This window comes from Protomyctophum parallelum (genome assembly GCF_964188405.1).
Source record: "Protomyctophum parallelum genome assembly, chromosome: 14".
NCBI lineage: Eukaryota > Metazoa > Chordata > Actinopteri > Myctophiformes > Myctophidae > Protomyctophum > Protomyctophum parallelum.
This window is the reverse complement of record NC_139709.1, coordinates 40,581,867-40,594,296: the sequence shown is the minus strand read 5'-3', so window position 1 is coordinate 40,594,296 and position 12,430 is coordinate 40,581,867. Positions and strand designations below refer to the sequence as shown.

Sequence of the window (12,430 nt, the reverse complement as noted above, 5' to 3'; positions counted from 1 at the left end):
ACTTCCAGAGCCCTCTCATCTACAAAATATATGCTAATGCTAAAGAGTGTCAATCATCACGATTACTGAATGCATAGAGGAGTCAGCCTTGTTCCCAGTGGAGCGGAGCAAAAAGTGAAAATGAAACTTGTAAGAGATAGAAAAGAATATGTACGAAAAAGTAAGGCAATGAATTGATTCATTGATTGAAGTATTTATTAACAGTTTTAACAGAATTACAGTACATTTCAGGCACAACTCAATACAAAAACTGTCAACTGTGAGTGGACAACCCAATAAAGCATTACACTTGTTTATAAGAGGGTCCACCTTGTTCAATTCATCATAACATTTGGAGACGTACAAATGCGCGCCAATCCTGCAAACTTTTAAAGCCAATTAAGATGGAATATGAAATATCGGACAGATCCGGCTTGAACCCATGACTATAGAGATAGTGTGTAACGATTTTCATTTTCATTTTCATTTTGGACAGAATCTGGAGGAGTAATATAAAAAAAATGTTTTTCAAAAGTTGGCCTCCTGGTGGCACAATAACAGGCTGTTCTGGAAAATGTGGGGTTAACGGTGCCGGAGATTTGCTGTACACAGACAGACAGACGGACACACACACGGACGGGGACACACACACACGGACAGACACGCGGACGGAGTGCAAAACATACTCTCTCCCTATGCCTACGGCCTGGTGGAGACAACCATTATCTGCAAAGTGCTCAGTATCAAAGACAACAAATTACTCAATATCACAGACTTAAATGTGTGAATGTAACGCTTTGTAAAGTGCTTAGGAAAGAGCCGCCATAAGTGCAGACATTCATGTACAGTAAATACTGTTATATCCATGGCAATGAGTACACTGTTTGGCAGTAGTGACAAAGAGCAGGGATGTATAGTTAAACCATAGACTGTAAAAAATATGGACAAAGCGTTCCCCGGGTCTAACATGAACGTAAAATGAAGCCTGTAATAATATGCTAATTCCTGATGTAAGTCGCCATCTTTGGTACCAGCTGGCCATTGGCTGGCTCCGTTTTGTATACCAGCTGGTCATTGGCTGCCCAGACAACGAGGCGGGACTTCCCCCCTTCTTCTCCGTTGGTTTTTATTTTGACTCGAGTGGGAGGGGAATCCCGATCATAGACTGTAATGGTAGCCACGCCCCTCAGAACAAACGCGATGGTTTTTTTTCTTTATGGTCATTTTTTTAATTAATGGGACCATAATTTTCCAAAAAGAATATTATGACATTAGAAATGAGACTTTAAACTAGTGACTGGAAGAAGAAAGTATTCATGACCATGTTTATTAAGGTAATACAGTCTAGGTGAAGTTGGGCCAAAATACATGGGCCTCTATGGAGCTATGGGGCTTTTTGGGTCCGGTCCAGCGCCACAACAGGCCATTATATGAACTACCGATTTCAAATGAGGCTTCACGAAATATCTGGCTGACTGCCCCCCTGAGTTAAACACAGTCTAGCTGCCTTAGTAGGGAGGAGGCAGCATGCATTACATAGCTTTCATATTGCTGGCCTTTTAAAGAAATGATATTTGAAGAACTTAGAAATGCATAATTTCTAATGGCTATCAAGAGCAACAGCAAGGTCTAAAAGGGAGAAACAAGGTGTCGTGGCTGCACTTGAGTGTTGTGCAATATTGATCATGAATTTAGTATTCTGTGCATTTAGGACTAATTTCAAATCCTGAAGCTTGATGACAGTGAGTCAGCTGTGTACTGAAGCTTGATGACAGTGAGTCAGCTGTGTACTGAAGCTTGATGACAGTGAGTCAGCTGTGTCCTGAAGCTTGATGACAGTGAGTCAGCTGTGTCCTGAAGCTTGATGACAGTGAGTCAGCTGTGTAAGAGAAGAGTAAACTAGTTGGTGTTTCCTCCCCCCTAGGTGAACTTCATCCAGTTCATCAGTATAATCCGTATCTTGGTTCAGAAGCTGAGGTGTCCTGACGTCGGGGGAAACGACCAATCACAGTACAGGTTATCTATCTGTCACTTCCTAATGTCTTCTTCTTTTGTTTGAAGTGTGACACAGAAAGGCACAAGCGCACATATTTTCAGGTTTCAAAAGTCTATTGTTGCCAGGATATGTACAGTATATGAAAACCTTTGTAATCATCCAGTCGGCTGTCTGCGCCACTAGAAGCAAACTCTAACCAAGCTGAGCTGGCAAAAACAAATCTTTCTGTACGCTACCAGCTGTGCCTCTAATAGCTTATGTCAGTGCTTTACGTTCTCAAACCAGCTTTGCAATACTATATATTTTTTTAAGAAATAGAAACCACAGGGTTCCTCTGGGTTTTGACCCCCAATATGTATATGGAGGTGATTTCAAAAACGCTCCCAACATTTTTCTCATCTCTTCTAGATGTTAAAATTGCAGATCTACAAGCTCACAACATGTCACACTGTGACCCTTGAGCATTCAGAATCGGCTTTATTGTCACATCACAGGTTTACAGAAGTAAAGTGGGTGAAATTTGTTTTTGTGCATCGTTCCCATCGTATCGTTATTTAGAAGAAAGAAAGGGCAGGAAAAAGAGGGGGCAATTAAGGGGTGAAAGGAGATCAAACAAGAAAAAACAAAATACAAAAAATATCAACATATTTACATGGTGGCCTACATGAGATAAGGTGAGATAAAGGTGCGTGAGCATAGCAGCAGATGTAAACTGCATGATATTCTTATGAACATTAGCTAAGCAGCAGATGTAAACTGTGCATGATATTCTTATGAACATTAGCTAAGGTGCTAGGGGGAAAAAAACATGCATGGTGCAAAATGTCAGTGTGTAACAGCCGTATAATCAACATAAAGTGAGGAAGAGCAAAGAAAAAAAAGTCACATCACATTTGTATAATCCACAGAGATCCAAGGAAGAGCTAAAAATCCATGCCACTTGTTCCTGGTATAATCCGCCGGTCGGTCCAGCCAGGACAGCAGTGTCACTGTTTACATGGAAAGAATGTCAAATGTGGTGCCAAGTAACTTCTACCGTGTCACATTGAGAGGGAGCAAGTGCATTTCCCGGTACTGGCGTCAGACCCGGTGTCGCCGCCAACTGCCGATAGTAGCCACGGCAGTGTTTCCGCATTAGTCCGACACCCTACCCCAAACCCTAACCTCACAGCGCAGAACATTGCTGTTCCTTGGAGTGGTTGCACCACTCAAAAAGACGAGAGAAAACAAACAAAAAACTAAACACAACTAGCAGTCAAAAAACTAAGCTAAATGGACAACACCCCTCCACATTCTGTTGTTGACGTCAGCGATTGTATCATCTGTAATGTATTACAAATTGCTAATGCAATAATCCTTTAATATACAAATAAAAGTAGTCCCGTACTAAATGGAACTTTCATTGTTCCTCCTGGCAATTGAGTATTCAAACGATGCAGTTTCGGTTTCAGTCATAAATTGGGTCCAGTCTGTGAGCTCTGGTGTAGATGAGCTCTTCCAGGAAAGTGAGGGGTTTTCTTAACCGTGTTTATACGACGTGTATGGCTCGAAATGTGTTTAACCCATTCTGACCGGGCACCCATTTTGGTGTCAGCATCATGTTATGCTTTAGCTATTGAAAAATAGCATATCTACAAGCTCATATCGCGCCACCGAGTGGCGCGATACGAGCTTGTAGGTCTGCTATTTTTGAAAAATCGAAGAGCGACTGACATTTCTAGAATCTGATCTCAGGTCTGATCGCCGCTGCCGGAGAATGTACTCTCTCCCTCTGATCACATTGACACAGGCTTGCAAAAGGGGACCGAGTCAGCTAGTAATTAACAGATTGTACCCATAAGTGATTCCATTTACAACCAACCATTTACAGCAATTATACATTTGGGCAAATCTGAAGCCCAGAGCATTTGTATTAACTTCTTAGTCTTGGCTGTGAAAAGAGATTAGAAGGAAACTGTCAGTCAACACACACCCATCTAGCCTTTAATTGCATTTTAATAAAAACACATTTGGTATCAGCTACGTGTTACTGATTATGGGGAACTTTACATTATTTTAATGCATTAAATATTTGCTGCTTAATGGGGTGATGAGGTGATGAAATTGAATGAGGGAATCATGCACAATGGGCCTTGGCACAAATCTAATGACTTCTTTGACTAGACAATTAAACACAATGAGCACAAGGAATTGACACTCTGCTGATTATGGGGCAATTACAATCACAGAGATTTGTGGAGAATTAAGACGGAATGAGACCTCTGAGCTGTGAATGTTCTGGGTCAAGTCAGCTCCAAATCAGGAGCACATTCTGTTATCAAACGGATTCGCATTATGAAGAGGCGTTTTCCGTTGTCCTAAACCTGTGTGCGTAAGATAACAAATATAGGGAAAGCGTGTCAACACGCGTTACACGCCTACAGACACACTTCCACCCGCAAATATAGGGGTCGGCAAAATATTTAGTGGGTTAATTGTGTGGCCGCGAGATAACGTTTACGCATAGTGGAAGCTCCTAAATGTGTAATTCACGGAAAGCGTTTAATGCTTGCGGATAAAGCATGGCACACGATAAACCGTATGTATTATATTAGTATAAAGAAGGATAGAGACTGATCTGGTACAGTTTTAATAAGTGCCATGGTTTCAGTTTTTTCTGTCAAGTCCAGGGTTCTCTGTCTTTTTAATTCAGTTACAATTTGTTTGAAGACCACCTCTCCAGAGATGGCCCCCTGATGGATCTTATATTGACCGCCCTAACCACAGTGCAAACTACAGCCCAATAAAAGTCTTGTTCCATATAGCAGACATTTTTTCATCAAAGATTCCACGATCATGACTCCCCAAATAGGCCCTGCCCTTTTCCACTTACCGGTAATTTGATTCTTTTCACCATTTTGAATTATCTTCAAAACATTATTATTTTTTTTGTCCAAACTTCACAATATTTGGTGCACCTCTTTTGACCAAATGTAGCACCACTAATGAAGAAAAGTTGAACCGCGTGTCGTAGAAATTATATTTTCCGCTGCAGATTCCTCGTAGTTGCAACCTAGAACTTGTGCCAGGCCATCAAACACTTTCCAGTTTCTCAAAATTCTATAGTTTAGTTCACATTATAGTTGTATTGCTGTAAAAGGAAAATAACAGTTTAGAATAAAATGTGCAATTAAAAGGAAGGCTTGGTTTAGTTTAGTTGCACATTGATGATGAAGAAATGGAAAACAGAGAGGAGGGACTAATGAGCAAGTGTAATCAAGATTGATTTAATATGCAATCACATCACATCAATAAGGAAGTAATATGCATACAGATCGGTACAGGCTCTTTCATGCTGCCAACTGCCATCAGACTTAATACATATGCATAAGAACACTTCAATTTCCCTTCAGGGATTAATAAAGTATATCTCATCTCATCTCATCTGCAAGATCAAATCAACATACAGTAATGAAGAGAAATACAAAATGACACTTGAAGAATGTGCATGCTGCACTTAAAGTGAGGACTGGCACTTGCAGTACGCCTGGGTTCGGATGAGGACAAAAAATGCAGATGTGACCTTTGGAGATTAGAACAAACTGCTAATAATTATTCAGCATAGCGACACAGTTTAGTCATCCCACAGTGGAATGGACTGAAAACTATCACAGATTGCAAAACAACAAAACAAAATCCTACAATATAGAGCAGCGCAGTCCCTCCCCCTTTCAGAACAACGAGTGGCCCAGGAAATGAAATGCAATGCATTCTGACCATAGGATTTTCTTTAAGTATTTATTTAAAGACGGTTACGCCGCGGACAAAGCCAACTCGGATCGTGACAAATCATGACAATGAACACAATGTTTTGGGCCGATCAAATAATTTATAAGAAGAAAAACAAAACAAATAGTGTTGTCTCCTGCCTTTATTTTCTTCTTTCTAAACAAAATATTGTGTTCATTGTCATGATTTGTCACGATCCGAGTTGGCTTTGTCCGCGGCGTAACCGTCTTTAAATAAATACTTAAAGAAAATCCTATGGTCAGAATGCATTGCATTTCATTTCCTGGGCCACTCGTTGTTCTGAAAGGGGGAGGGACTGCGACGCTCTATAGTGTCTGCATCTCTCACAGAAGAACTGAACATACTTTGAGAATAAGCATAGATAAAATAATAATAAACTTAGATATGCAAATGGTCCAGGAACCCTGCCTACTGGAAATAGCTGTGTGTAAAACCTTCCAAAGGATTCATTTACACAAGAAACCTGGCCTAGAATATCTTGGTGATTCCTCAAAGTTCAGGCAGATCAGCTAGCCAATGTTTTCACCCACATCTCTAACCTTTTCTCTACCCTACAGTCCATTTCTCCTATATGGGCATAAAAGGGACACAGACAAGACAAGACAAGACAAACAGACAGACAGACAGACAGACAGACAGACAGACAGACAGACAGACAGACAGACAGACAGACAGACAGACAGACAGACAGACAGACAGACAGACAGACAGACAGACAGACAGACAGACAGACAGACAGACAGACAGACAGACAGACAGACAGACAGACAGACAGACAGACAGACAGACAGACAGACAGTACATATTACTGTATGGGCATTGGGCATAAAAATGACACGGACAGCCATATGGGTACAATGGGCAACGGGCATACACTGATGACATCAGGGATCTCCATATATGGGTATAAAAGGGACACAGGCAGACAGGCAGGTACAAGAGTACTCTGACAACGGGTATAGCCTAATCAATGCATAACCAGGAGGGGCATTCATTCACAACTTGCATTGTTCCCAACTACAGTAGCATCTTTCCCGCCTAGGCTTGGTGGCCACTACTGCTACAGTAAATGTGTGAAATATCTGCATATTATATTGTGTTTGTATGCATGCATATCTCTAGTTCACGCATCGTAGATGTCGTAGAGCAGGGGTTCTCAGCCTTTTTGGCTGGAGACCCCGGAAATGCTTTGGCCATAATGTCTCGCATGACCGCTATGCCCATATATCCATATAAGTACTGTAGATGGCACGCACGCACGCACGCACGCACGCACGCACGCACACACGCACGCACGCACGTATGCACGCACGCACACATGCCCACACACATTTAATGGAAAAAGTTGTCCATGAAAATTGGTGTTTACAGTAAGTCTTCACTCGACCCTATGTATTTTAACAAATTGTCCTGAGAAATGATTGCAGGCTTTGTCAGCAAAAGCCTATTGCAAACAGCACCACTGTAAGGGATTTAATAAGGTGGGTATAAGATACGGAGCCTGTTCAAATTTTATGGAGCTGAGATGATGGTAAAGCTTATGGCTTATGTGGTAAAGTGCCTAGCCTTGGGACAACAAACTTCTCAGGAGAATTTTAAATAGTTGTGTGATGTGTGCACAGGAGACAGGGTTGTAGCCACTAGCCAGTACATTTGGGGGATACTTCTGCACCATGACAATATTATATTTGAGTAGCCTGTTTGAGAACCCTGAGCATTTAATAACTTTGCATTAGAAGCAGGAAACTTGAAATGTGCTGGGGCCCTGGGGGTCTTAAAGGGACATTTCACCGCTGGAAGAAACTGCAGTCACTCAATGTTAATAGTATTTTGTAGCAGATAACAGTAGCACCCCACCCACAGGCAGAAGTCTGTGTGTTTGACTTTGACTAGGCTTTGACTGGATTTCTGAATCCCTACAATGCCCATAATGCTTTAGTGCACTTCCTCTCCTTGGGGGGAGGCTGCATGGAGGTGTGACTTTGTAGTCCAGGAAAGAAGTGACCAAAGTGAGACCACATTTTCAGTTTCAAATTGTGCTGTTTAAATACCGCAGTAGACGCAACAGAGGGGTGATATGACTGATCCACGTGGGAAAACGCTCACCATGAAAATGCACATATAGAAAGAAAATTATTCCCACCTGAGGAGGCATTTGGGTGTTGGTTCAGCACAGGTCAGTGGAGTGGATCCCCAGAGTGTTAGTCTAGGATCAGAACTCACATTCCCCGTTTCCAATTCAGCTCCTGTCTAGCCGAACGTGTGTCTTTGTGCGCGCGTGCATGCGGGCGTGCGTGTGTGTGTGTGTGTGTGTGCTGTGTGTACAGCTAATAGACAGCTGACAGTTTAGCCACCCATGTTGTTTTTTGAGCGGTGTGTAACCACTCCAATGACTGGCCGTGTATGTCTGTGTGTGTGTGTGTCAGTCTGTCTGTCTGTTTGGAGTACGAACAGCTGCAATAGCACTGGCAGTCATCCAGCGGTGTTGTTGAGCAGCCATTCAGTTCATATGGATGTGATTTTTTTGTAAGAATTTCATTTGTAGATGTATTGCTTTCGAATTTTGAAGAATTAAAAGAATATTGCTTGTCTAGGAACAAGTATAAAGAATTTGTATAGCAAGTAGAACTGCATTGTGCAGTTAAATATTACATTTTGATATTATTTATTTATCTTTCCCGTCAGGAGATTGGCTAAATCGACCCTGCTGTTGATCCCTTTGTTTGGGATCCACTATGTGGTGTTTGTGTCGCTCAGTGAATCGATTGCTGAAGATTACAGGATCTTTTTTGACCTGGCCATCGGATCCTTTCAGGTATCCTGCATTATGTTAAGAATAAGCTCTATTATTTGGGCCCTTATTTGTGTCCTCTGCTGTCCTCCCTTACTGAACAGCAACATTCATACATCTTGAGGTTATGTAACAATGTATCAACTGAGCCCATTTTAATAACTTGAGAATTGGTGAAAAGAAAAATACTTTTGAAGTCTTGTTGATGGTTCTTTTTTTAAATATAATTGAAGTTAGTTTTTTCGTGTTATTATTTATTTATTTATTTTACTTTTAATGCCAGGCCCAAAATATGGATACCAGGGTTAAAGAGGTAAACATGCACTGGTATTGAATGTACCAATACTGTATAGCCTATTTTCAGTTTGGTATGTCTTTTGATGTCGGCTGCACAATATGTGAGCTCTGTGCCTTCTGTCGACATCATTTGTACTGTGTATACTCAATTAACTGTCAAAACGTATGAAATTAGTGTTTTGTAATTTTTTGTTTGTTTTTGTTTTGCTAGGGTCTTGTGGTGGCCATTTTGTATTGTTTCTTAAACAGCGAGGTAAGTTCTCCTTTGTTCTTCAGTCCAGACCATTGGAATAAGTGTGTAGCACGTACAGGGGTGGGAAACTTTGACGATGGAGAGGGCCTCTCTCCTCTATATTATGTGTTAGACGGCCCATCGCGGTCCCGTCACTAGCGTTATAATTAATCATACCTCCCGTTGTTGTCGAGTGTTTTGGCTACATCAAGCTACTTCAGCTACATCCGGGATAGCACCTGGTCCGTCGTTAAATGCGTTCCGCTGCTATACAGTAAATCGCTGGGCGCTCTGATTTAATGGATTAAATAACCCCGGGCGTTCGGGGTGTTTTTTTTTTTCTTTTTTTTTTTAAGATATTTTTTTGTGGCTTACGCCTTTATTGATTTTTTAAGGGATAGAAAGTAGGCTGACAGGAAACGGGAGAGAGATGGGGGGATGACATGCGGTAAAGGCCGTGTCGGGTCCGGGAGTCGAACCCGCGGCACACCGCGACTGGATCACCAGTCCGGTGCCCAGACCGTTACGCTACGGCCTGGGCCGGCGTTCGGGGTGTTAACATAGTTATGTTAACTTCATGAACTAAATACAAATTCATTGGACATAAAAAAAAAGAGAATAAAGCGGATCATGAACGAAATAATATATCAATATTCTGATATTAACCTGCGGGCCGCATTAAGTGAAGTTGGGGGCCGCATGTGGCCCCCGGGCCGCCAGTTGCCCATGCATGGTGTAGCATATCCGGATCAGAAACTGATATGTTTTTAGTTGCATGAGTACAGTACACAGTTATGGTATTTACTCACTGGGAACATTTATTTTGTGAATAATTGTACACTTTAAAATGCATAACGCAAGTTTAAACGCTTTAAAAAGGCTGTTTGTGTTATGAATATAGCCTACATCCACTCATTTCCATACAACCTGGACGAGGCATCACCAAATGAATGATGTGACGCCTCAATGAATCATGTTCTCATTGGTTATTTGTCACGCTCCCAGTGTGTAACGAACTTTAACAGAGTCACAGTGTTTTCTATTTGTATGTTTTGTATGTATCTTCATTTGATTAGATTTTGGAGATTTATATGCAGGCGATAACACAAAACGTATTCTTTATATCTCATGTCATAGTCAGCAAAATAACGTGAAACTTAACTATTACAAAATATGCTGTAAACTATCCAACCAGGGTCAAATCAGAGTCTCAAACAGAAAGTCACACAAAATGCCTTTCAACTTCTTTCCTGTGTTTGTTTAAACTTTCTGGCACACTGTATTGTCCCATTCGGCAAACCCCACCTATCTGGGCACTATACAGTTGCTTAAAACAAACCATGACATAATTTGACCCAGTTCTGTATCGCACACTACAGAAGAAAATAGAAATGTGTGTTTATAACACGTGTTCCCTCCTCTCGTTAGGTTCAAGGCGAGCTGAAGAGAAAATGGCGGAGCATTTGTCTCAACTGCAGGTTGAGCAGGACCCAACATCCCAGCAGCAGCTACACGGCATCCCGGAATGGATCAGAGAACATGGTGCAGTTCCACCGCAACTCTCACCATGCGTCCATCCTGCAGTCAGAGACATCGGTCCTGTGAAACACTGGCCTTTACAAAGTGATACAAAACAGAGCTGCTATTAAGTGTTACAGTGAAAAGTCAAAGTCAGGTCTCAACTTAAGTCTGGATGTTTGAGACCAAAGTCTGACTTGATTCCAAGTCCAATGTTTAGCCTACAGCTCTGCTATGCCTATAGGCTATTATCCCCAAATCAAATATCCAGTTTGGCAGTACACAGATAGTTACCAATAGCTGGGAAGAAATAATGTCAGAAATCATAACGTTTGTGCACTTGTGCATGTATGGGAATAAGGTTTTTAAATCACAAAAGAGTTGGGCTCGCCCCCTAGTAGTTTGCAAAGCCTACTGTATATGGTTGAACTTGAAACCCCAAATAATTGATATAATATTTTTCAATGGATCCTGTTACTATTGCGTGTGCTAAATAACAATTTAGAAAAAATAACTTCTGGAAAGGCATCATTGTCAAGATGGTGTCCATGATGGCAGTACACAGCCAGTTACCAATAGCTGGGAAGGAATATGTCAAAAATCTTGATAACTAGTTTTAGATTTTTGGCATGATATTATAAGTATGGGCATAAGGTTTTCAAAAACCATTGCAAAAGAGTTGAGCTTGCCCCTAGTGAACTGTTTGCATAGTTCCCAGCAGCCATCGTGGACGCCATCTTGATGCCTTTCCAGTAGTGTGTCTTTCCTAAATTGTTAGTATGTTATTTAGCATACCCAATAATGGAATCCATAGAAGAATCTCTTCAGACTCTTCTATCAATGATTTGGTGTTTCAACCTACTGACCTATATCTAATATTGGATTTATTGCAAACCAAACCGACCACTAGGGGGCGAGCCCCATGGTTTTTGAAAACCTTATGCCCATACCTAACACCATGCGTCCATGCCAAAATTCAAAAACTAGTTAGCAAGTGCATAATTGTTATAATATATTTTTACATTAAATCCCATTTTATAGGCATTTTAAACTCCCGGCAGCCATCGTGGACGCCATCTTGAAAACGATGCCTTTCCAGAAGTAATATTTTCCTAATTTATTTTGTATGTTTTTGAGTGGTGCAACCACTCCAAGGAACAGCAATGTCCGTGTTCACGGTTCACCTATGTGACTATGTCCGTGTTAACCTATGTGACTATGAGCACCAGTATGACTATGAGTACCAGTAGGGGCACTGTTGTGCCAGAAACAGAGAGAGAGAGATAGTGCTGCACTGTTGCCTGCTAATGAGAGAGAGTGAGAGAGAGAGAGAGAGAGAGAGAGAGGGGGGGGGGGGGGGGGGGGGGGGGAGTTGCACCACTCAGTTCACACAGGTGAATTGATCTCTTATCAATTATTTGGGGTTTCAGCCATCTATTGGATTAACGCACAAGTGCACTGGCCAATCACAACGTGATTCCGCACTGTCTTGGACTCCTGCCGAGTTGAGTTACTTGACTTGAAACTTGAATGTAATGCTTATCAGAAAATAAATTGGGTCTCAAAGGACAAATGGGGTTCCACCGCACGCCACAAGCCAAATTCAGGCAGGTCCGGTGGAGCTGGACTTGTATCTGTAGAAGAAGGAGGGCACTGGAGCAAACTCAGACATTTAAAGCCTTTTGCATTAAGCCTCTTATAGCAAGTCTGATGAAAGATGACATCGAAACGCTGTCATGTTATTTGCCTGCACCATGAAAATAAAAAAAAGTATTTAATTGATCCAATGCCTTCCTTCTTCTATACTAATTAAGGCTCTGTTCCATTC

General features: G+C 41.5%; 1 protein-coding gene across 1 annotated transcript in view; it reads left to right on the top strand.

The window, feature by feature from the left end:
* The window catches only part of LOC310870533 (vasoactive intestinal polypeptide receptor 2-like), a gene marked incomplete at its 3' end in the record, with an annotated part of 75,577 nt that extends 64,888 nt beyond the window's left edge, over positions 1 to 10,689 (top strand). Inside the window, exons 10-13 of the mRNA XM_083781772.1 lie at positions 1,904 to 1,995; positions 8,450 to 8,579; positions 9,064 to 9,105; positions 10,513 to 10,689. Coding sequence (XP_083637898.1) covers positions 1,904 to 1,995; positions 8,450 to 8,579; positions 9,064 to 9,105; positions 10,513 to 10,689 — 441 coding nt within the window. The remainder of the gene's footprint in view (positions 1 to 1,903; positions 1,996 to 8,449; positions 8,580 to 9,063; positions 9,106 to 10,512) is intronic.
* Between the last annotated feature and the right edge of the window lie 1,741 nt (positions 10,690 to 12,430).